The following is a 26,312-nucleotide window of genomic DNA, read 5'->3' as shown; positions in this document are numbered from 1 at the left end:
AGATGTTGTTAATACCACACTTAAAGAGTGAGATTCAATACTTCGTCAACTCCGCCAAACTTTGATGTCAGCTCAAGAAAGGATTAAGTATTTTGCAGATTAGCATAGGACATATCAAGAATTTCAGTTGAGAGACTAGGTTTATCTCAAGCTACAGTCGTATTGCCAAGTTATTGTCCATAGCTCTCAGTATCCTAAGCTTGCTCCTCGCTATTACGGTCCTCTCAAGACCATTGCTCGAGTGGGATCTGTTGCTTATAAATTACAGTTTCCAGCAACTTCAAAAATCCACAATGTTTTTCATGTTTTACTGCTTAAGAAGAAAATTAGCTCAAATGTGGTTCCTACACCCACTCTACCACCAATGTATGATGGTGTGGTAGATTGGACACATATCAAAATCTTGAACATGGGCATTCTCAAGCACCACAACAAGCTGGTTACACGACATCTCATAGAGTGGGCAGGGTTCCCAAGGACAATGTTACCTGGGAAGATGCTTCTAACATTGAAGCTCGCTTCCCATTCTTTTAAACTTGAATACAGTTTTGTTCTTAAGGGGCAGGATTGTTAGGACCCTATGATCTTTCCCTTATTAACTATCTATCACCTACCTATTTTCATTAGGAATAATGGCCAGTTTGCTAGATTCTCTTTTTCATTGTTTTCCAGAATTAGTTAGCTCCTTAGTAGGATTGCTGCTATCTGGCAATTGACCAAGTTGTATATATTCTCTCTTTGTGATGAAGGATTTGAATGAAAAAGTTGTTCATTTCTTAATTTCCAATTATTATCTTCTTACCTTTCCAAATTAGGTTCTTTAGTTCCAACATGTGAATATACCTTTGTGCCCTGAAACTAAAAAGAAAAGACAATCAAAGTCTTTCATCACATCGGTGTGGTGTGAACCAAAGGGATCTAGATCCTCTGCTTAAAATTTTGTCAACTAGGATCTACTTGACTTTTATTCTACACATGAAACCTCATTTAAATTTCATCTAAGGGCTAAAAAATTGACAACACATATTTATAAAATAAATAAATAAACAATTAGTTGCTAAAAAAAAAAAAAAAAACTGAGTGCCTTTTTTTCTTCTTCTCTTTTTCCCCTTCTCCAGACATCTATGCTTGATAGGTTTTATGGGTTTAACGTTTAATTCTACTTTAACCAAAATAATCATTCTTATTACATTCTTAAAAGATTATATAGGCAGCATATGCGTTTGGAATAAAAACAAAATTGAGCAACCTTCCACTAAGTATGAGCAAACGCTATGTGTAACCCAAAAGAAAGAAAAGTGGCAAGAAATAAGTTAGCTTCCTTTTTGGCCCCTATACGTTTAAATGGTCATTAAAAAAAATTAAAATCAATAAAATTAAATAATGATGTTCAACTGGGGCACATTGGGAAATTGAAATGGACGGTGCCGTCTTCCCTTTCTTTCTTCAACAAAATTAAAATTCACATGGGAGAGTGCAATCTTCATCTTCTCAATTTGGGATGGGTCCTGACTTTAAATTTGGCCTAATTTTATCAAATGCTTGATGCCTAAGGATATGGGTCCTGATGGTCATAATTTATTAACAAATAGGGGCGGGCAATCAAATCAGAAGATCGAACCGAATTGGGGAGGAAAATTGAGTCGAGTTGGAGCGAAAAAATGGAAAAAAATTGGGTTGACCAAAATTTGGACCGGACTAGTTTGGTTCAGTTCGAATTCTTGTGGTGAAAAAATCAGATTGGGTAGAACTAGACCAATGCTAAATTTCTAAGCCCATAACTAAACTTTCCTCAAGCCCAACTCCAAATCACCTCTTTTTTTTTCCTTTTTTTTTTTTTTTCGAAAGCCCAATCACCTCCCTTTGCATGAAATTGGGCCATTTGTGAATTTTTTTAGCAAAAAAAATAAAAAATAAAAATTTGGGTGAGTTTTATAATAAAAATAACAAAAATTCCGGTCCACAACCAAAAAAATCAAAAATCAAACCGGCTTATGAGCAAACTGAACCGTCCTAATTTATAATTTTTTTCATCAAAATCGGATCGAATCGAACCGGATAAATTGTGCCAATTCTAGTGCCATTTTGGGATGAGAACCAGACCGTTCCCACCATTATTAAGCAATGTTGGACTTTTGGTCCGATTTATGTCCACACATCCGCTCATTATTGGGGTGTGAGTATTTACTCCTACATATATATATTAAGAAAAAAAATTATTTAAATGAATAATGCAAACGAAACCTATAATTTTTGCAAAGATTATTTGAACAATCATGCAATTGTTAAAAGTAATAAAAGTATACTCGAAATTTAGATGTTGCTTTACGATTTTCAAGTTTTGATGCTGAGTCAACTGGCCAGCCCTCCGAGGTGTCAAATGCTCACTCAAGGGTGAGAGAGAGAAACAAAGAGGGGAGTCCAAGAGGGTGCAAAGGCCACCCGCTACAGGTGTCTAGCAGTGATCAGGTGAAGAGGAAGGCATTCTGGTTTTCTTTTTCTAGATTTTTTATTATTATTAATGATAGCGCCAAACTTGGAGCTGGATGTATAAACATCAAGTTTTGGTGCCGACAAAATAAGACCAAACAACCATTGTAGAGATTCACTAAAATATGCTGCTAGGCTAGCTCAAGCTCATCCCTCGAGAAATTTGTACCCCCAAAAAAAAAAAAATTCAAAATCAAAATTCCAACATTTTTTCTTCTGACCTGGAAGCTGACTATTGAGAGCACTTCCACCCATTTGTCATGGCAAAGGGCAATGGCTGTTATTGTTCGCATGAATAGTGTCAGCTCTTACAAAAGGCAAAGTGTGTTTCCACTAATTGTCATGACAAATAACAATTACTATTCATTTTAAATTATTTTTATTATTTATACATAAATGATTAATTTTGATAGAGTTTAAGGCTTTGGTATGAAAAGTAAAGAATATGACTAGTGTTGTAAATGATAAAGTGATTAGGTGATAATGTGATAAGGTGGAGCCCACCACATGTTGGAAGGGGCTTTGCCTACAAAAGGGTTCACCCCTCCTTGTAATGGACGGATGGTATAATACTGAAGAGAGGAACCAATCCTACTGTTTCCCTGCTTCTAAATTCTCTCCTCAATTCTTTGGTTTTATAACACGTTATCAGCACGAATTCGCTTGAATGATACCAGCTGAATTCTTTGATGAAGCCAAGATATCTTATCCCTCCTTCCTTCCATCCATCATCTTCTGCAACTGCAACTCTGCAAGTGTGTAGTTGTAAAATAATCAGAGCTGGAGATGGTCTCTGTTCCTGCCCCACTTATACATATATTAGTGAAGCTTCTTACTTGCCACCAGAAAATTCTCACCATGGCTTGGCCATGCTCATCCAGAGCCTTCTCCACTTCTCTGTTCATCTCCCCAAGTTGGATCAAACCCTTTGCAATCATTGCAATTGGCTGGTCTGCTCTGTCCTCTTGCAGAGCTGCCAGTTCCCCTGTCAACCTCTCACAACCTCTTCTCGCCAATTTTGTCCATCAAATACCTCACAAACCCAGAACGTAGTCGTAGAAAATGGCATCGATTGCTAGAGTAGATCTAGACGGCAACCCAATAAAGCCAATGATATTGGTTGAACCAAGCCTTTTTGCTGCTGTTGCAATTGACTTTGCAGTAAGCCACTAAAAGTTGTTGAAAGGCTGGTGTTGATTTGATGCAAGGCACTGGAGATCTAGCAAGCATGCCTAAAAAGTGAGCCTATGCTGGAGTATATTTATTGAAAAGTGGGATACACAGCAAGTTGATCAGCCTAGTGGAAAGCAAAATCCTACATGGAAGTAAAGGAAACAAAGGATTATTGCCAGGGATATGAACACCCACCGAAATAAAGGGATAAGTACTCTGCCTCACTCTATCTCCTTCAATTAAATACATTATTAAAATACCTACAAAATTTAATACTCATGACCAGTGTAGATTGCAGGTGGAAAGAAGAAAAGCCAACGTGATATATCTAGCTTTCCACTAATATATCAGTATAATAATATTATACTATTTGATCGTGGTGTTGATAAGAACCCACAAATAATTGTCTTTACTTTATCCATATATATGGTAATTTTATGGACGCCACCTCCTATATTTTTTTGTGGTGGTTTTATCCACACATTTATTTTATTTACTGTATGGTGTAGGTTTATTATCCATACGACAGTATTTATTTAAAAGGGTGGCGCGGGTTTATCGTCCATGCCTTTACTTTTATTTAAATGTATGGAGCAGAATTAGTGCTCATACAAGCACGTTTACTTTACGTTTACTTTATCGCACATTTACTTTTATTTAAAGTATGATGTGGAATTAACCCTCATACTTTATGAATTTACTTTACGACACATTTAATTTTATTTAAAGTATGGTGCAGGATTAACGTCCATACATCAAGCAATTTAATTTATGAATTTATTTTACTGCACATTTACATTTATTTAAAGTATGGTGCGGGTTTATCGTCCATACCAGTAATTTATTTACAAGCAATTTATTTTATGGATTAATTGTGGGGTATGATGAGTTTTTTTTTTAGTATACAGATCAGGACCAGAAGTTCCTTGATCCTCATCATACAATTACATCAGGACTTTGAAGATCCTTGATGATGATATTGATATGAGAGCTGGCAGTCTCTCCGGTACTATATTTGTAAACATGTGATTGGACTTGAGGGTCCTTGATCCCTAACATGTACATAAGGACCTGAGATTCCTTAATGATGTAACAGTACCGTATTGGTTAATAGTGCCGTACACATGGATAATAATTGTACTGGCAAATGTACTGTACACATGAATAGATACGTATTCATGACTTGATGAATAGTACCGGATATATGAATAGTGACGTATACATAAATATTAACCATTTCGGGTAAACCGTCACTATATACAAAAGGGAACCTGCAACTCCTTAAATTCATGGATGAGCAATTAAATGAGATGCCAGAAGTTCCTCAAAATATGGACAATTATGTTAGGGCTTGAAGTCCCGAAACATGTACAGAAAATTGTAAAAATGTCCATACCATGAGAATATGTGATTTTGGCCTGAGGTTCAAAATCTAACAGTGTTGAGAACCTGAAGTTCCAACAATTAAATGGGCAACCCTTGAGGTATTATTGCAAATTGTGGTACGCCACATATTTCTTTGGCATAAAAGAATGATGAATTTAATAAAGTTCGATTATGTTATAATCGACACCTCAAGGAAGAAATATATTTTGTGAATTCCGGTTGTTCAGAATACACCGTGAAATGGATAATATCAGTATAAACCTCAAATGATGAATTGAGGCTCCCCACATATTTTGTTATATCTGGGCCGGAAGCCCATGGACCCAAATATATGAGAGATCCTGAACTTGAAGTTGTGGGTATATAGTAGTTAATGCTCTTCACTACTATATTGCGATATTATCGTGGCTTTTACTCAATCCATATTTCATGTCCATTTGAAAAGGGCGAATAAATTCTGAGTTTGTGTTTAGCCCAAGCCAAAAGTTCCGGGCTCCCATACGTTGAAATATGAAATTTGGGAGAGTCAATGTGGTTATTTGAACCTATAAGGCACAAGGTTCCAAACCGTCATGTTGAAAAGACGTAAAAACCACAGGTGCAAGTTTAAGAATGTGTGCAATTATTATAACAGGAAAGGAGCATACAACAGATGGATTTTTTCCACCTACAATGAAGGTACAGCCCCTGTAAAATCTATAAAATTACATCATGTTCTGGAAGCCTCTGAAGGAAAAAGACGGCGCCTCTTAAGCTTAGCCATAAGCCTCTCGTGGTCTCCCAAAATTCTTTCATTGGAGACCTGCAGCATGTCTAGCCTTCTCAGTGTATCAACGGAGTACGAACTCACCAGTTTCAACAAGGCATTATTCTCTCCTTTAAGTTTCTCAACCTCCTGTTGAGACTCATGAAGCATTCTTTGAAGAGACGAATTTTCAGTTGTTAGCTTCTGAACCTCGTTCGCTCTAGCACGCAAACGATCAGCCATGTTAGAAACAGAAGCAGCACTCTGAATGCTAGAAGCCATTGAGTCATCAATAGTCTCTTCCTCAGACCTCCCTGTTAACAGTATTTCATCCATTGGAGTAATGAAATTCCTAGCTACTATGACAGCAGTAGCATCATTCATCATCACAGAATCATTAACTGTGAGATGACGATTTTGGGATACAAAAGATGGACGCCAAACTTTGGCGTCACTGGTTGTTGTGGGAGCATCATTTAAATTGAAATAATTTGGGCAGGAAGAAGAGGAAGCCATTTTTAAGAAGGTTTCGAAGAAAGTCTTAGAAAAACTAAAGTTTCAGAAAAATGAAGGAAGTTGAGTTGAAACGCAGTTGCTCCAATCAAGTTTTGCAAAGGCAATATCTATAGGAGGAAATATGGCTACAGTTCCCAGGATCCCAATATTATCTCAGATCCCCATATTCTCTTTTTCTTTTCCAGATTCCAAAACTTCACGCGGCCTCCATTAATGTTTGTCGGCACTTTCGGCGTTTTCAAGTATTATTTTCGTCAAAGCCGATCTTGCTTTGCAGATTTCACGGAGCTACTTTTTCAAAAGTACCCCGAGAATCTCGCAATTTTCCTATGGTTAATTTGAAATTCACCGGTTCTACCTATTCCTCTTATTTGTGTATAAATGTTTTACTAACGAAATTTTCTTTACAGAAGACATCCAGTTTTCTCCATACCTAGTGATGCGATATCTACTTGTTTTTCTTATCAGTGAGCACTCAATATGCCCGAGAAGCAAGACTATCTCTGATCATCCATTCAGGAAGCGAGACTATCCCTGATCACGTTTCCGCTACATCAGGGAACTGTGAAGGCGACCTTATGCTCTAATCTCCTGATGTCCTTCTAGACTAGGAGAAATGAGAGCTTATTGTCTGCTCCCACCAGCTTCCTTCCTTGATTGTTTACCTTATCTTGCAATCAATATCACAATTTTTTTGCATTTTTTCTCTTTTTGTAACTCTCTATTCATAAGGGATTTTATTTCTTTAGAATGAACATCTGAAGAGAGAATCCATGCAGTGATCCTAACTCTGAGGGTTATTTGTTTTTGACAGAAAGAAGAATTGTGATTTTTGCTCTTGCAGGATATAACTAGATCATCAAGCGCTACATTATATTTACTGGGCCGATACGAGCTTGAATGATACTTGAGAAAAGTTTCTCCCACCTAAGGATGTAAGCAATACTTGTGTTGTTTTATGCTTGTATACTTATTTGATATTTTATCTTGAAAGGTAACCAAATGGGGAGATAAGTCCATTCCAAAAGAATGACTTGTATGTATCCATGAATTATTAACACAAATTTTACAGATTGCAAGTTGGATACATTGATAATACACTGCACAGATTAAAGTCCCATAAGAACAGAATATGGGTATAGCAGTGATCAATATGATGCACGCCTGTTGCATAGCAAATGATGTGGATTGAAGTCCCGAAAGGACAATCCTTTGACATGTCAATATTGATATTGTGCACGCCTAATGCGTAGCAAATTCTATGGGTTAAAGTCCCAGAAATTAATTGACATGTATGTATTAATCTGTGGCATGCCTGCAGCATAACAGATATATGGGTTCTAAATGTTCCAACTCCCTAAATGGAGATTATCCACGCCCTACTATAAAATAACGCTCCATTGGAGGTTGTAATCCACATTCTCACATAATAAAAGCCCCCTGAAGTGGCTTGGGTACCCAAAAGCAAAGAAATGCTTATAATTGATGCATGCGCATACACATGAGAATGGTGGGATCATGAATTGATGAATGACAATTTTTGGTTTTGGAGTAGCTACTCAAATCATCAATGGGTCGTGTTGATTAGAACCACGTTCAATTATTAAATGTCGACAATATCATTAGCCAAAATGGAATGAGGCAATTCCATTATAGATGAGAATGAACGTGAAAGAACAAACCCACAGTACGAACTCCAAAAGATGTTAATATTGAAAGTTATACTTGGGTGTTCGGAATGAAAGGGAATATACCTACTTTGTATGACATAATGTTTCTGGCAGAAACAAGGAATGTTGGGTTTTCTCCATATTTACAAATTCAATTGTGCCCCCTTATTGCACATTTACGGAGACCAACATGTTATCTTTAAAGGTTATTAAATGCACGGAGCATATCACCTGAAGTGATTCCCTAAAGATGTATAAATAGCTGGGTTAAAGCTATATAATGTGTCATAAAGTTTAATCCCTTTAAACAAAATCCTTGAAAGGATTGAAATTGTATGAAGCAAGTCCCTGAAGGACATGTGCCTGAAGCACAAAATCTGTACTCAATACTAATGTGCATAAATTGTCTCAGTGAGTACATGGATTATAATGTGTTTGCAACACATTAAAGCTTCTGAAGAGTTCAAGAAATATTTGTCTCGACTTAAAGATCGAGCATTATGCCAACGAGATTCTTGCTTATACTAAGAAAGTATTGAAGCATTTTTATGAGGATTATCCGTTGGACGCTTTAAGGATTTTCCGGAAGTATATTGGACCGGACATCGTATTTTCCAGATAGAGCTCAACTCCATCACCATCATTTTGGGATGATGTGAGGCATATTTGATGCTACCTAAGCATAACGCCATATACGGGCATATTTTTGAGTGAACTTACAAATAGCCCAAGTGTTATTAGATATGCGGACTCTGGAAATTTCTATGGTCGCTTACTGGAAAAAGCTAGTCATGAAGTTTTCAGGGGGAGCGTGGTTTTAATAAAGACCTTCATACACTGTACTCTTTTTCCTTCATCCAGGTTTTTATCCCACTGGGTTTTCCTGGTAAGGTTTTAACGAGGCAGTGTCGCTCAAGATTGACTCACAGAAGCAGTGTCAACTATGATATTCAGAAAGATGATCAACAGTATGGCTTAAAGATATTTTGTCAAGCATCAGGGGGAGCGTGCTGTCAATAAAGACCTTTACACACTGTACTCTTTTTCCTTCGTCCAGGTTTTTATCCCACTGGGTTTTTCCTGGCAAGGTTTTAACGAGGCAGTGTCGCACGCGTGTCAATATACACAGAATTTTATGTTACACATGGTTATGTACTCTTTTTCTCTTTGACCAGTTTTTGTCCCACTGGGTTTTTACTGGCAAGGTTTTTAACGAGGCATATTCCGTATCATTTGTGGTCTCCAAGGGGGAGTGTTGTAAATGATAAAGTGATTAGGTGATAAGGTGATAAGGTGGAGCCCACCACATGTTGGAAGGGGCTTTGCCTACAAAAGGGTTCACCCCTCCTTGTAATGGACGGTTGGTATAATACTGAAGAGAAGAACCAATCCTACTATTTCCCTGCTTCTAAATTCTCTCCTCAATTCTTTGGTTTTATAACAACTAGGTATTTATAAATAAATAAAATTCTGATATTCTGATATTTTTGGTTTCTCTTTTCTTTTTTTTTTAATTTTAATTGGCTGCTGACATCATTATGACATCAGCATTACGCCACTTGCCCAGGCAGCAGCATGAGCTGAATTTACCTGTGAACTTACCCGGTTTGCTGGGACCCACCATTTGCCAAGGCTGCTTTAGCCCGCTGGAATTGCGATTTGGGGCTTGGGCCCCCTTTTTCCCGAGCCAGCCTCCAGTGCTGGAAGTGCTATAAGGAAAGCCAAATTGCAATTGTATGGTTGTGTATAAAACCATTCTGAATTAAATTAATAAAGCATGGTAAAAGCAAAGTTCCTATCTATCGCCAAAGTCTGGATGCATGCGTGTTTAAATTATCAAGAAAAAAGAAAATAAAAGTCAAATAGATCAATCACATTCAATCTATTTTTTTATTATACAATAAATGACTTAGAAACAGCAAAGACCAACTAGTGTAGTAGTTTGGAGCAATTGCTCCCTCAAGCAAGGTTCTGAGTTCGAGTCCCAGCATCCGTATAGTGTGTGTGAATTTAGTATATTATCGTCCCTCTCAATAGGAAAGGTCCTTGAAAAAAAAAAGGACTTTGAATGTGTGTGAAGATGCATGCTCTACCACTTGAACTATAACCTTTGAATGAGTGCGAAGGTACATGCTCTCCCACTTGAACTACAACTCTGAATGTATAATTCAATTATCCACGCAATACATTTTAACAAAAGCAAGTTTTAATAGAAGTGAATTCAAATAATAGATGTAACTTACAAGCTCATATTTATTAAAATTAAATAAAAAAATACAAATTTTCTTCGAGAGGACAAAAATGATTAGGGAAAAGTAGCATACTTACAAGTAATAAAACGAGTAAGATTTCAAATATACAAACGCAATTGGCAGAGCAGTTTTCCAGTCTGATACAAGAACAAGTTTACGAGTGGGAGCAGTGCAGTAGTTGATGTTCAACTAAGTTAGCTTCCGCCATATGGATCCCTTGGAACTTGATAAACACTTCACTCTTGGAAAAACAAAACCTGATTTTGCTGGGTTCCCATTGACAAGAGAATTCTCATATATCTCTTTGCACTCTTGTACGACCTGTTTGACAAACAAATACATTACACCTCCAGGAAAATGCATGATTTTAATTTTATTAATTCTTCCTTTGCTAAATAATTTGATTTTGACATATAAAGAAAAAGAAAAAAGGGGAATTGAAGCGCTAGGTTTGCTCATACCTCCTTGGCATCCTTCCGTGGTATGCCTTCTCGCAATGCAACAAGCTTCTCAACAACCTCAGGCTGCAACAGAGAGAATCAGACTACTTTGGACAAATTTTTGCAAGACATAGATTTGCTGGAAAATACAGCAGAATATTGTTTCTTAATATTTACCGGACAGTCAGGTTGATGTTCAAGAATATTTGTGTAAATGAGGGTGAAGGTATCCAGGCTCTCTGCAGAAGCAAGTTCTCTCAAATCACTCAGTATTCTAACTCTGCTTTCAACTTTCTGTAGCCAAGTTCATGAAATCAGAATGGAAAGCCTTAGCAACGAAAAATAGAAATATATCCCACCAATAAATGGAAAATATCTTGTCAGAATGGAAATATCTTTCACGAAACGTAAAAAACAAGGATCAGCACTTACAGAAACACTTAAATACTCCCTAAAGAAATCCATCAGAACCTCTTCATCTAATCTCATCCTCTCAATGGTCTCTTCCTTGATGTAGTTCTTCTGCAATCACAAGCATCATTAACACGATTAAGTGAGAGAATAGTATGGAAGAATTCATGCTATACTGTCCAACCTACAATTAATAATAAAACAGTTAGCTATTTATCAGAAATTAAACCTGTGTTAGAAGATGATCAACGTAAACAACCACTGTTTCCTCCAAACAAGCCTCAACAAATCTCCTGAATGATCTTTCTTCAATATACCTTAAATACAGAGAAGTACAACCCAGAAAAGCATAAGTCTTTCAATTTGAAGTAGACGTTCGGAAAAATAAAAAACAAAACAGAACCAACCATATTCGAGCAAACTTGTTATTTGTTCAATTATTATTTGATTGCGATGGAAAAGAGTTGCAAGAAAAGAATAGACGTGATATGTGCAAAACATAATCATTTTCATCTACAGTTAAATATAAGAAGTCAGATATAAGACTCTACCACTGAATCATGACAAACAGAGTTTAAAGACCTTGAAATACCCAGCTTAATGTTAAACTTGTGGGTCCCCCTGCAGGACCAATTTACTGAGTTTTCCAAATTAGTTAAGAAGAATCTCGAAACTGTGGTCTGTGCAACTGATGATATGTTGGTCCCTTTTCATTCTTATTCTTCACAATCAGGTAGAGAATCTTAAACAGGCAAAATCTCAATGTCCAACCAGCACATGGTATCCAACTCCATCTCGCTATGGTGAAAATCCACATTAATATGTAGAACGAAAAACCAATATTAAACGGAATCTTAATGCAAAAATTAATTTATTAATTGATTGAGTAATTAAGATGGTTGTTAAACAGAAGAGGGACAAACACACTAGATTTATGAACTTAGTCCTAATGTATTCCTCTTCACTCTCCATAACATTAAAATTATTCCTCTAAGAAAATACAGATTTACCATCGGCATTAGATTTATGTTTCATAGTGTGTAGAATAAATCAAGATTATAATGAGAAAATGATAAATGCACTTAAAAAAAATGAATAATGATTCACCAACAACTGAACGAAAGAAACTTACATCTTCACGTCTGCAAAATAATCACCAAAGGTTGCAACTAGATACTCAGTAACCTGTCCTTCACACCACTCTGAAAAATTGGAGAAGACAACACTTAAATGGAGGATCTTATATATAAGAAGAAAAAGTAAATGCTTAATAATAGCAATACTGACAAAAATTTATTAAGAAAAAGTAAATTCTTAATAATATAAAGAACTATTATTTTCTCACTGATAACATTGACTGTTAAAGTAGTCATTCCCATAGGGGTGTTTTACTCATAGTAATGTACTTTATTATCCTCTATTATTGTTGACCTATAGAGTATTTCACTCATAATCATGTAAAATATTTTTTATACAAAATTATAAATATGTCCACTTGCTCCCAGATTGAGACAAGGGAAAATGCTTAATGCCCTAACTTTTTTCCCAACCTATGTGGCACTTGATAAGCATACTCCCCCATTGCATTGAATAAATAACCATATTGTAGGACCCAATGTGATAGTGCCACATTGATTGGGGAAAAAAGGTAAGGATAACAAGTTGGTAAGTGTAGCACTGTCCTCAGATAATTGATTACCGCAAGATTGCTTACGTCAATCTCAATGTGGCATTTGAGTCCATTTGGTGCTGTTTGGTGTTCCACAATATGGCTCTAGTACCACTTAACATACATAGAAATAGAACATAGTACACCTAATCTTTATAAGGAGAAGTCTGGTATACAAAGAAACTAAGTAATGGTTTGATAAAAGAGTATTTTCTTTTCTGATACTATGGGTAACTTACTAATAACCCTTCCTCTTTGCTAAATATATTTTTAACTTCAACCGAAGAGTAATTGCTGATCTTTAATGTTCCCACATGATCTTTTCACATTCCTCATTAATTTCTATGTTTTCTCTTGTCCTAATTAATTTCTTTGTATTAATTAAATGCAATAAATGTTTTGCTTCGGCAGACTGGCTTCTCCTATACAAAAAGGAAGAAATGAGAGACAAGATGAGGCAGAGATATGAGTACATATGCAAGTGTCTTAGAAAAATAGCCTAAACAAGCATATCTTCAATTTGTTAAAACTTCAACACCAGACATAGACGAAACAATTACTATATGAAATTTTTTTACTGGCAAAAGAGAAACAAGAACACATGTGAACAGGCGAGCAGACATGGAGGGAGGGAAGTGGAAGAGAGAGAGAGAGAGAGAGAGAGGATGAAAAATACTGATTACAATAAAATTACTGCGACACCAGCGAGTAAATTACCTTACCCTTCTGATAAAGCTTGACAAGTAAATCCTGCACTCCTGGATCTTCAAAGATAACACTGACAGTTTGATGCACGGCTTCCTACCATCAATTTGGAAATATGATTAAAAACTGTGTGATCCACAGAAGATATGCAACATTTTAATACTTATATGTGACATGCATTTATGAGAAAATATAGTGGGGAGAGGGTAGGCCATAAGGGGTTCAACAAAAAAAAGCAAGCCATGCACACTAAAGTCGGAACTTTTTACAAGGTATGGCACTATATCTTGATGAAATATCATAATAAACACAAGTTACTACACAGCAGCAAAAGATATGTGAAACATATGAAGAAAGAAAAAAACATAATATTCTGTACCAAAAAGAACACACTTCAACATACAAAATACCTTTGCAACCTCTAAGAAACCTTTGCATGTGTCTTCAAAGTTGACCTGTAAAAATGAAAAGGAAAAATTGATATGATCGTTGTAATCTCACAACCAACCCACAATGCTACATTTATGGATCTTAAGTTGCTTACACATAAGACTTTTTAATTACAGTAACCTATTGAGGATCTTAGTTTGGCACGCTCTCTCTGTATCAATGTAACCCCTATTTAGTGCAAGTCACTCAATAAACTCATTAATTGAAACCCAAAAGGACAGGCTCGGAATATTAGATCAGACTACTAAAGAAACAAATTACCTGGATACAACGAAGTTTTAAATAGAAAGATTGAAAACAAAGAAACACAGGGATAAAATAAAAACAACCAAGATGAATACAGAATTAATAAAAAGAACTAAGACGGATATGGTACCTGCTCAGCATAGTTTTGTGGAAGAGCTTCCAAAGTGCTATTACTTAGCTCCATTGCAAGATCATAGCAGCGCAAGTTGTTGTTAACCTGCATACAAATTTAATAGAAAAGCCCAATATTAGATTACTTTTTATCCGATCAATAAAATACAGACAAATGGTAAATTGTAAGAGAGTCACAAACCATTGCGCATAAAGGTTCCAAACCAATTTCTGAAGCAGGTTCTTCAAGTCTCTGCCTTTCAGCAGCTTGGAAATCAATCATTACCTGCAAAATCACAAAAACCAATACTACAGGACATTATTATTATTATTATTATTATTATTATTATGCCAAGTGAAGAAGCATTATTAAACTTTTTTTTATGTAAGAATTATTAAATCAGGGCAACCCAAGGAAGAACATTAGCACATCCAGGAAACTTAGAGCATTGGCAAATTAAGGGAGGGAATCAATACGCATCTAAGATCAGTATATTGACAGACACATAATGTACGCAACTTTCTATCAAGGCTGTAACAGTTTAGATGGCACACTGATGAAATTGCGATATTTTATTCAAGAAAAGGTGTTGACATTGCAATAAATGTTATTAACTGCACTATACCCATGCTGGTAGAAATCATGAAATCTCACTATACTAGTAATTAGCATGAAATCAAAGCTGAAATGACCTGAATAATTGCCAAGGCAATTCTGTACAGCATGAGATCAGTGCTATTATCACGAACAATTTGCACTTGCTCTCCTAGGATCCTGAATAAATCAACAGCAGCTGGTGTATATAGCTTCCCATCTTCTGTTTTCTTTGGTGGCTGTACCTTATCGGCTTCTAAGATATTCAAGTACCATTTCTAGAAAGTGTGTGCAAAATTATAGTAAGATGTCAGAATTTTACACCCAGAAAAAAACTAAAATAAAGCGCAAGAGAATTATAAGTAAAATATTTTTACCCTTGTTGTAGCTTGCATTCTCTCAACATATGAATTCATAAGGGGATCCATGGAACCACTCTCAGAACACACTTGAGCAAGGGACTCATCAACCCCAAGCCCAATCAGATTTTCTTGGTATTCAACCACCCAACCAGTTACCTAGTTCCAAATAAGAGAGGGCAATGCAAATAGGAACTAAGAAATTCAAATTGTAAGATGAAATTCTGTTACATGAAGAATAGACAGTAATGAAAGATACTTTCACAAGTAAACTACTACCAGCTCAAGTCAAACCAAATGTCAAGGAAAAGTACTGATAGCAATGTAGAATAGGATGGCTAAAAAACTATATGAAACCTGTTACAGAATAAAAATATTTTTGCAACCCTTTTAGGATTATGATTAATACATTTCATTCTCTCCCAATTTTATCAACACATCTAAACTCAATTTCCTGGGATCAAAATTTAGTATTGTGAGTCTTATTACTTCAATTTTACTAAATTTTCACATAAAGAACCTTGAATGTTTTTTTTTCTTTTAATTACATAATGACTTCAACCTAGGATCTAGTCCTTTCCTCTCCCCACCCAATGACTTGAGCTAAATATTTGGATGTATTTACTACAGAGTATAGCAGAATGAACAATCTTTGTCAAATAAAAATAAAAAGATAAAAAGAAAATATCGAATACAATCTCAGCACCATTCCACTTTTCTTAGTATACACATGTTTTCAAGCCATAACAGCGCAAAGAATTTGATTCTTTGGGGACAATGTACTTTGAAAACATATAATCGAAGCGTGCCTATGATAATAAGTCACCAATCAACCAGCTACTGTTTATAATTAGTTTAACTATATAACGCACAAGGTTGGTTCTCACAGAAAGCAAACTTTTCTGCGTGTGAAATGCGAATTTGAAACAAATAAGCAATCAGAAGAGTACCTTTAAAATCTCTATGTTCGTCATTTCATTTGCCCTGTCACTGAGTAATCTAAGCATTTGAACGAATCGCTCAGTATACAGATTGACCATGAGTTGGAATATTTCATATCTGCCAAAATGAAGTTACCATCAAATTGACAGAACATTTAACTAGGATAGTTTTCTGCTTTCAGAATTCATAGTATGCTCATATGTGTAATATAGGCATGCATCCACTTTCTAGAGCACTTGATCCTTCAGATCAATTATTTAAGCTTGATATACAGTGTTGGCTTATTCCCTAACAATTCAAACACCCGTTGTAAGGCTTAATCTAGCATAGTATTTGAGTTCTGGGTTCAAAACCTCTCATTCCAGAGTCCCCCAGTTATCTATAAATTGCGTGCAGGATAAGTGTGTTTCACACGTGTAGGAAGAAACTAAATATATGTTTTCTGTCTGTCTATCCACGTGCAAGATGATACTGCAGATGAGAAGAGCGTTAGCTTAATAGAAATCATTGGCTGATTCCCTAATAGCTTAACATTTTGGATGTTGCGATAATCTAACAAATTAGAATGGACTTTGACAATTAACTCATTTCAGAGAGTCAACCTTATGACTATAGCAGATATCGACAAGAAAAGACTGCACATGCACCAGTTGCAATGAATATGATTTCTGGTCTTTTATCTCTTTTGAAAGTATATTTGGGATAAGTAATTGTATGTCCATAGAATCTTAGACTCTTTGCCAGGAAGGCATTAAGCTGCTTGTCTACAAGTAAAACAAGTAGTAGAAAGACAACAAACTACAACCATTCCTTTAGAACCCCTATTCCCAAATTTTAACTCCTGTTCTTAGTCGTTAGATTCATTACTAGAGTTGAGAAGTTTTCTTTGACCAGCATTTATAGTGATTCACGCATCAACATTTCTGTTAGCGTTGAGCTTGATCAGAAAACAATATGCTGCACAAAAATAAACATTGTTCCACTTTCCAATTTTAAATCCCTTAATTAAAGTTTTTCTTTGGTCAAAATTCTGATCGAAAGACTGAGAGATATACAGCCTCCTAACAACAAAGTAGAATATCATTTGGAATGCTAAGTCACTTCTGAGCTACAGTACCCTATCCAACTGCTACTGCCAACAAACGAATGAAATTGTCACCAACATCAAAATTACAAAACATAAAGCGTTTTCCAAGGGGTAGAGAGAGATAACTTTAAACAAAAGCTTAAAATGACTTGAGACATTTCGTTGTACAATAATGTTTGATGAAATTTGATTCTAAGATCTATCCTAGACCAAAGAGACCCTTTAAGAACCTGAGCCAAGGCAAACAGATGTAATAACTCAAAGGTAATAAACCAAGGAAAACAGAGAGTGCAAACCTTGGGGGGAAACAAGGGGCCACATGGTCATATATATCTCCAAGCTCTTCTCCAATCTAAAACATTAAAAAGAAAAAAGGAAGGTGAATGCATCATAAAAGATAAGTAAGAGACAAGAAAACCAATCACTAACACCAAGTATGAACAACATGATGCTACACCAAATGTACAATTCAACAACCTTAATGAGAAACAAGCTAAAACGAAATCAAACATCTTTAGCCACCATACATCTCATAAGGTAGAAAAGGGTAAAAATATATGGAAATGAAGAAACATGATTCCTTCTCAAACAGAATTTAACCTAACAAATAAAAGCTGCTCACATTGTTATGGTAGAAGGAAATGACTCTGAGCCTTAATTGCGCACAAATTCTCTCTAGTGGCAATGCAAATCACATTTGATGCAAGCAAGCAAACGCATTTAATGGAGGGGCTAGTGGGCAGAGCAGGTGTGGTGATTTCCAGTTTGCAATTTTCTGAAGACACTATATTGTTCTTGTCTGGAGACATGCTGAAATAGACCAACCTTTTATTAGTTTTGGAAGTTTTTGTGCATTGTTGGGTTTGAGAATTAACAAAGCTAAGTGTGCCCTAGTGGGTATAAATACACAAGGGAAAGAAGCAAACAGTTTAGAAGGTTACGAAGGTGGTCATAGACTACAGAAATTTGGGACTTCCACTGGGAAGTAACCAGCGATCAAACAGCTTTTGGAATCTGGTGGTGGAGAAAGTAGGGAAAAAACATTGGAATAATGGAACTTCTGTCAAGAGGAGGCAGGTTAACTTTGATACAATCAGTTTTAAGTAACTTGTCATATGGGAGGTGGCTTCTCGAGTAAAAGGGAAGGATAGTCTGGGAACTATTAATTTTGTTATGAAAAACAAGGATTTACTTGGGAAGTTATTATGGAGATTTCCATTAGAAAGGGATTATTTATGTGCTATTGCCATTACGGGTGGGATGCTAAATAAGGAGTGTTCAAGTCGCTGCCGTTGCAAAGACATGTCCCAAGACCATGATTCTTTTTCTTCTTGCCATCAGTTTGTAGTGGCAAATAGGGAATGGGCAAGGTTTCGAGTTACCTTTTTTGTATATAGATTGTCCAGCTTCCATAATGTTTCCCATTGCTCAATTCTTACTCAAATCTTTTCTTCCTTTCAGTTGGGATTTTGGTTTACGAATAAATTTAAACGAACCTGAAATTGGGGAGATCACATTTTTTTTTATAAGAACAAATTTTATTAAATAAAAATTACAACCAGTTCAGATGACAAGATGTCCCCCGAATAAGAAAACTAACTGCTAACAAATCTAATGAGAACATAATTCCAATGACTGGAAATTCTCCCTAAATAACAGCTGATGATACTTTAGGAGGTACTTAAGTGCACATGGTGAACCAGTGGGGAGAGAGGAAAACAGTAGGTTTTCTCCTCTGAACCATGTCGCAAGTGTTGACCCTACCAAGAGCAATCTGCAACTCGTACATTGAGTGGTACTTTAGCCTTCCAAACCATGGAAGAGGGAAGGAATGGTGAAGATAAGAAGATTAAGAAGGGCTTTGAGAATGGGGTGGAGGCTTTATAGGACAAAGGTACGATTTTGGTCTTCACTTTGCGCTTTAATGTCTTCTGAGTTTCAGCTTGGGACATACCATTTTCTTCTAGTTTCCTGATTTGAGAACAGCTGTTTTATAAGAGTCTAATTTGTGTTTTGAATCCTGATCATTGTTAGAAATTGTATCGTTTGCTTTATTTAGGGTTTAGTTTTCATTGATGTATTGTTGTGGTAGACAAGTCGTCTATTGTGGCTGTACTTCTCTTTCTTTCTAATGCGAATCTGTGCTTTTCCTTGTTTCTAATGCAAATCTGCTTATCCACAAAATAAATAAATACAAGCTTGCAGGTGTGTGAAATATGAGGGACTTAATTGAGAATTCAAAGCTCCTCCTCCTATTTCTTTCTACCCAAATTACACAAAATACCAAAACTTTGATCTATATTCCCATTGTTTCAATAATTTTTACCAATATTTCCCAGGATATCAATATTTCTGTTGATATTTCAAAATAATCAAACTATCGATATTTCCCCTGACATCATTTACATTATTGATTCCAAGACCACACAAAAATCAATGAAAAATCTTATCATACTATCAAGAAGATTAATAGTCAAGTGTGTGTACCGTTCGAGCTTCCTCTAATGCTGCCTTAAGATCCTCGAAAACAAGCTGTTCCAGATACAGTAAGAATAAGATATAGTAAACAAGAAGTCACGATAGTTTTCTCTCAGCAATATGTGGCCAAATGATTATTTGAAACGTACCTCTGTCAGAAGCTTGTTGAATCGTCCTTCAACAGTCTTCCTTATTTGCTCATAGCATTTGTCCTTATAGCCTTTGCCTTGAAAATTCAATTTCTGCTGTGTCAGGTTTCTTGAAGAAGCCGTTGCCGTGGTAGTCTTTCTGCAGGCCACAATTCCAAAATAATGCAATTAGATGCCAAGCATGGTTTGAAGTCATATACATGAAAAATCGGTACGTTAGCATTATATTGGTTAATAGCATGAGAAGATTCATAAGATTCAAACACCAAGGAGAGAGATCATGCATAAAACTGAAAATCAATTCAAAATAGTTACTTGGCAGTTCTACGAGGATTTGCAATTGATGCCATGGCACCACCTCCTTCAGCCTCAGCTGCTTCTTCAGCAAGTTGTTGGTCAAGGATTTCTTGCATTTCAACAACCCTAGAAGAAGAATAGAATCGTTATGACACTATCTGATTACAAGAACTGAATAAAAGATAACCAAAAGCATTGCCATGTACACTCTCACTGTGAAATCACCATATGAAACCCACAATTTTATAAACAGAAAATATGGAATTCGGAGCTTTGAGAAAATACATAATGACCTCTAATTGAACCCAAAAATTAGAATACAGTAGCAAGAAGAAGAAAAGGTTTTAAAGCCAAGGAAACAGGAGTAAGCTTTGTTGTCAAGACTCGAGTAAATCTTGTTTAATGGAAACAACTGTTTTTATAAGGAATTTTGTACACATGATAGAGTGGTTAATTTTAAAAACATAGGTGTCTATCAAGGATCTCTGAAATCAAAGGTCAAGAAGAAAAATTAAATTAAAACTTTTGAGATTTTGCCTAAAAAGAAAAAAGGTAATTTGAACAAATACATACGCAACAGATATTAGTAATTTAACCGCTAAGGCTAAAGAAAAAGTATACTTCAGCTCAGCATACAAGAAGACAATTACAGAAAATGTTTCCCTGATACATACCTTAAAGCACGAACCAATGTTGAAGGGCTGCAAAAAGGACAAAATGAGCATTAGATCAGGTAATAATTAGAACAACTTATATATATTAAGGTCACAGGATGCTTCAATGCATTTGGTAATCTGAAACAATTATACATAAAGAAAGAAAATTAAGGCCAAAAATAGTAAGGAAAAACAGAGAGAATTTCTGACACTTACTCTGAAGACGACACTAAAAGCATCATAAGCAAATCTTTTATCATCAAGCAAGAAAGTTAAAACTCTGTAGGGGTGTAGCGTGTTAGTCACCCTTTGGGTCATATGGTTGGAAATAGATAGAAGAAATTTTCAAGGTTTTAGCGCATTGGGGACGAATGAAGTTTGGGATAAGGCCAGATTTAATTTGGTCATCTCTTTGGGCTGTACAGAATTCAAGGATATTCTTCTTGACTGAGAGGTTGCAGTATATTAGGATCATTTAGTTAGTGTTTGGAGGCCCTTCTGGGTCCCAACTTTGCTCTATATTGGATGGGATGTTTGAATGTTTGATTTGTTCTTTTTCCATCTTACTGTATGTCTTTGGAGTGGATTTCTTGTCCACTGATGTGTAATACTATTAGAATTAATAAACTTTATTTTTTGTACCAAACAAAAACTAACAAAAATGAGTAAAACACATAAATTCCAGCGTTAAAGCACCCCTAAGAAGTATATAAAACATGAACCTCAATCACTGCAGGAAATTCTATAGATCATTTAAATAAGAAACATCACCTAGAGCAGCTTCAAATGTGGTTGCAAAAAGTAAATACGAACTCTAAATAGAACAAACAACCATAAATTTTAACAGCGCATATGCCAAGAGGAACAAGAACAATCACACTATTAAACCATTATTCATATCATAGAGACAATACCTTTCTTTGGAATGATTATAGAAGTTGGAAACATGGCCCCATAATGTCTTCTCAAATGTCTCCCAGGTCCTATCAACATCTTCAAAATATTCTCTAACATGCACCAAATAAAAAATTAAAAAAGAAATAAGTCATCAAGCCTCAAATCACAAACTGTGCCTCGAAAACATCAAATAGATAAAACAAACAGGTACAAATGTCATCATCATGGCCATTATCATTACCCAACAACTTATCAAGCCAACCCCAATGTTCAAATCGACCCAAACAGAACCACATAATCTGCTTAGACGATTTAGCTACTGCAAATACTGATCAACAACATCATATTATCTCACTCACTCGCTCGCTAAGGGTTCGAAAACCAGTATAACCTCAGAAAAGGATTATGAAGGACTGACAAGTAGCTAGAGCTCGTCATAGATATTGAGATTACCAAAAAGAACTATAAATGCCACAGTGAAGTAGAGAAGAGGATGCATATATACCTAAGCCTGCCAACCTCTTCCTTGTGAGATGCTGCAGCTGCTAATGCAAACCTCCGCTTTCCATCAAGAGCTGTTAACCTCTATAGCAAATATGAAAATGAAAAGATTGGACCATAAAGATACAATTAATGTGCAAATTTTGCTGAGCTATCCTAATCAATAAGTTAATTTAATGATGACAAATATAGAGCTGAAACCAAAATAACCAAAAGTTTAAGAAATTAGGCCCAAATGAAAGAGGTGTAACAGACTAAAAATTGCAACACTACTTTTACCTCATATGTATTAATGAGTTCTTTATCATCACTCAAAGAATCCCGTGCCTCAGCAGCTTCAACAGAAATTGACATCATACCCTCAACATCCTACCAAAGATCAAGATTAACTAGTGAGCACCATAGAACAATGCAAGAGATCACCATCTCAATACGTCCCGAAACTTCATGGATATAGGTTCAAACCTTATTTTTTTGAATAGGAAAGGAATGAATATGTTAAGAAAAATATGGATGTATGCAATGAAATTGGACCAGAAGTGAAAAACAAGATACAACCCTCAAGCTACAAGAAAATTAAGAACAGAGTAGACATAAAACATCAACCATCCTAATCCAGAAAACATCAATAAGCAAAAACCAAACATACAATATTAAAACTCCCACCCAAACTAGAAGAAAACCACTAAAGGCAATATCTCTAAAATGTTTAGGTAAAATTCGAAAAGAGTACATCCAGATTTTCCCGAGTTCAAATCTAATGGATGAGAGTTTGTTGTGTTGTTGAATTTTTAAAAAGAAGTACATCTAGATTTGTACTTAACAAAAAAAATATATATAATTCAACATTATTAACACAGATGAATAGTCGCCTTCTAGCCCAACGGTTTCCCTTTTTTCAAAGAGTAATAATACAAAGGACATGAGAACAAACCCTAGAATTTGGATACCAAATGATGTGTCACTGCCCTGTGAAGTTGTCTTTGGCTTAAGTTGTTTAGAGAGACAAGCCGAGTTTTTCCAAGGGACTGTTTTTCCTTTCTTTGTGACAGCCATAAAATGATATGCAAGGATAACAAGGAAAAACTCATATGGTCTTGGCTGTGCTTTGGGTGATTTGGTTAGAGAGAAGGTATTTGAAGACTACATTGGTGTGGAGGTTGAGGAGTTATGGGGAGAAGTTTGTTTTTGGTCAGCTCTCTGAGCGTTCTCCAGAGATTTAGTGGTTTATCTTTCTCAATTATTTCCCAAGATTGGCATGCTGCAGTGCATAAGTTCAGTCTTTTGTTTCTTTCATTTTGTCTTCTGTAGTGGCCCTCTTGTCCACTATCTTTTCCCTTTGTAACTTTATTTTATTTAATTTTATAGCAATAAAATTGTCTTTACGAAAAATAAAAAATTGATGTTTCAGTGCTTTATTTGTACATATAGGCTCTAACTGAAACTCATTCATTTATAACAAATAAGACACTGACATATTTTTCTTTTTAAAAGAAACATAATTTTATTAAAGTAGGAAGCTTATTACAAAGAGTGGATGAGGAATCCACAATTTGGGAATGATCAATTAAAAACAAGTGCAACTCCAAAATTAAGAGCCTAAAAAAATAAGATACTGACATATCACCTGCCGTATCATTTGGTAACTAAAATTTGGAAAAGGTTATGCTGACTCAAGTATTATTGTTACTTTAAATGGGAAGTTCAAGCATTTCAAGGTATCTCAGTCAAAAGAGAAAGGAAATCTGACAAGAAACTATTAATCCTTCTGTGTTATATACATATTGCAGGCACGCACACATACAGAGAATGATCATGACTGACAAAATTATGTACACAAGGAAAGGCTTGCCAACCTTCAGGGTTGTATTCAAGTTATTCCTTGCATTGCTAAGCAGCTTTATCTTATCATGGTTTTCAATCAATGTTTGGCATTCTTGACATAGCCTGATGACAAGGAAATCATAACCACCAAAAATTATGAACAGATCAATGCTGTGCAATTGCTTATGCATAGCAAGTAACATACAAAAATAATCTCCTTTAATTCATAAAGCCTCTAGAATTTCCATAAACAACATACTTTTCAATAGAAACGAAGTTTTCACGGAGTTGGTTTATTGATTTTTGAGATAAGGACAGGGATTCCAGCCCAGCTTGTGCTTGTTCAACCTGCATGCAAAGCACTACCTCGTAAGACACTTGATATTAATTAAAGAGCCCACCTTTCTCACCTCCATAAATGTATCATATAAGACTTGACACACTATCAATAAGAAACTTTTAATCATGACCAACGAAATATGGATTAAAGATTGTGCACGTACCTGCTCGGCAACCATAGTGCTAAGTTGTGCATCATTAGCCTGACAATAAAGAAAAATAGCAGCTTTTAAAAGGCAAGTTGATTATAAAAGAACTTCAATATTGCAAAAGGTAATGCCACTAATCAAAGAATGTGTCTGCACATCTGTGCGTGTGTATCATTATCAGACTATCATGTGTGGCACTTCAGCAGAAGCAGCTACCAGAAACAAAATTAATGCCGACAGCACCAACTGACCACCACTTATCTGAAAACATAAATTACTTAAAACTTGAACCCCAATATGCTACAGTTCATGCTTAATGCATGAACTGCTTTATCAATGTTAACTTTATTTCAATTCAACTACCACGCCATGAATTGGTTAACTTGATCTTGTGCTTTAAAATTCGATGTAAAAATTTTTATTATGTAAAATCCACTGTAGAAATTGAAGAATATATCATATCATGAAAATAACTTGTTGATTTTAATCATTTAAAATCATCTTTGGCCATCTCCTAAAAATGCAACATATATTGCATGAGATTATATTCATCCTTTCCTCTACTTCTAAAGCCATTGCTCTAGAGATCTTTATCCACGGTGTCACAGCCAGTCCCACTGAACCACAACTCTACTTTTCCTACTAAAGACATTGTAGACGTTGCAATTTCCGTGCAACTAAAACCATCATAAACAACCCTTAAAAACACTGGCCTAGATAGCTTTTATGTTATGTGTCACAACCATCCCAATCTGAAAACCACTGTTCTTTTCTCCCAACTCAACACATTATAAATCTAGTACATCAATCCAACAATCAGTAAACCAAGATTACCAAACACACAAACTATTCACACCACCAATCAGGGCTTACTAGAGAAACGAATTTAGGTCAACAATTGTTACTGCACAATCAAATTAAAGAACAATATACTCCAATTACAAAGTTCTTCAAAACTCTAATAAGAGACAGCAACATTATTCTTGCCCGACTATTCATATTCAAAAAACATAGCGAAATAGACAGAATTGTAAGACACATTTAGAGTTTTCATTTCAAAATGGAAATATAATATTTATAAACAAAACAAGAGGGGACCTGTTGGCGAGCAATGTAATCGGCCTTGACGGATGCTATGGACTGAAGGAGTTCAGGAAGAGGCAAGAGCTTGGCAACCTCACGAACCGCTGATTCCTTGGCTTCCACACCAAGATCCTCCACCATCATCTTCTTCTTCTTCTACTTTCCACAATTTCAATTACTCACAGATTAAAAACCCTAATTAAAATTGCCCCTATACAAAGCCTAAATTAGGCTACCCAAAGCCCAGTTTGGGTGAGACAGAGGAGAAGAACAATTAATGAGACGAAAGGGCGATAAAACAGTCTGAGTTTGATCCTTAGACTCAGAGCTTGGAGAAGTGAGGGAGTTGTGGCTGAGACGAACGACAGAGAGAAGAAAAAGAAGAAAAGAAAACTGTGGCAGAAGAAATGAGAGACGAGAAGCGAGATGTGGCTGGCTGGCTCAGATGAAAGAGAGAAGACGAAAAATGGGTTTGCGTGCAGCCGGTTCTATTCTATAAGTATAGAATCGGCCTCATGTGCCAATCATACGATGCCGCATGTACTTTTCCCAACAGAAAAACCAAAGTTTACTTTTTTCTAGGGCATGTTTGGGAGGCCTCACTGGACAGGACAGCCTTAAATATTACTTCAAACCCACGTTTGGCAGGTAAAGGGACTAACTTAAATGAGCTTATATAGCCCAACAGTACA

The 26,312-nt window shown here is 35.8% G+C and overlaps 1 protein-coding gene across 1 annotated transcript; it reads right to left on the bottom strand.

The window, feature by feature from the left end:
* Window positions 10,132–26,091, bottom strand: LOC18780747 (exocyst complex component SEC6). The gene is made up of 25 exons (XM_007214584.2): window positions 25,636–26,091; window positions 24,553–24,591; window positions 24,309–24,397; window positions 24,082–24,172; window positions 22,505–22,594; window positions 22,230–22,309; window positions 21,742–21,834; window positions 20,846–20,872; window positions 20,190–20,297; window positions 19,875–20,013; window positions 19,735–19,779; window positions 17,544–17,599; window positions 16,169–16,277; window positions 15,237–15,377; window positions 14,958–15,137; window positions 14,467–14,550; window positions 14,284–14,370; window positions 13,868–13,912; window positions 13,475–13,553; window positions 12,216–12,285; window positions 11,313–11,400; window positions 11,105–11,194; window positions 10,850–10,966; window positions 10,694–10,756; window positions 10,132–10,553 (listed from the first exon to the last, which is right to left on the bottom strand). The coding sequence occupies exons 1-25, from the start codon at window positions 25,762–25,764 to the stop codon at window positions 10,422–10,424; spliced, it is 2,271 nt and encodes a 756-aa protein (XP_007214646.1). The 5' UTR covers window positions 25,765–26,091; the 3' UTR covers window positions 10,132–10,421.

Source organism: Prunus persica, chromosome G4 (assembly GCF_000346465.2).
Source record: "Prunus persica cultivar Lovell chromosome G4, Prunus_persica_NCBIv2, whole genome shotgun sequence".
Classification (NCBI taxonomy): Eukaryota; Viridiplantae; Streptophyta; class Magnoliopsida; order Rosales; family Rosaceae; genus Prunus; species Prunus persica.
This window is presented reverse-complemented; position numbering and strand designations above follow the sequence as displayed.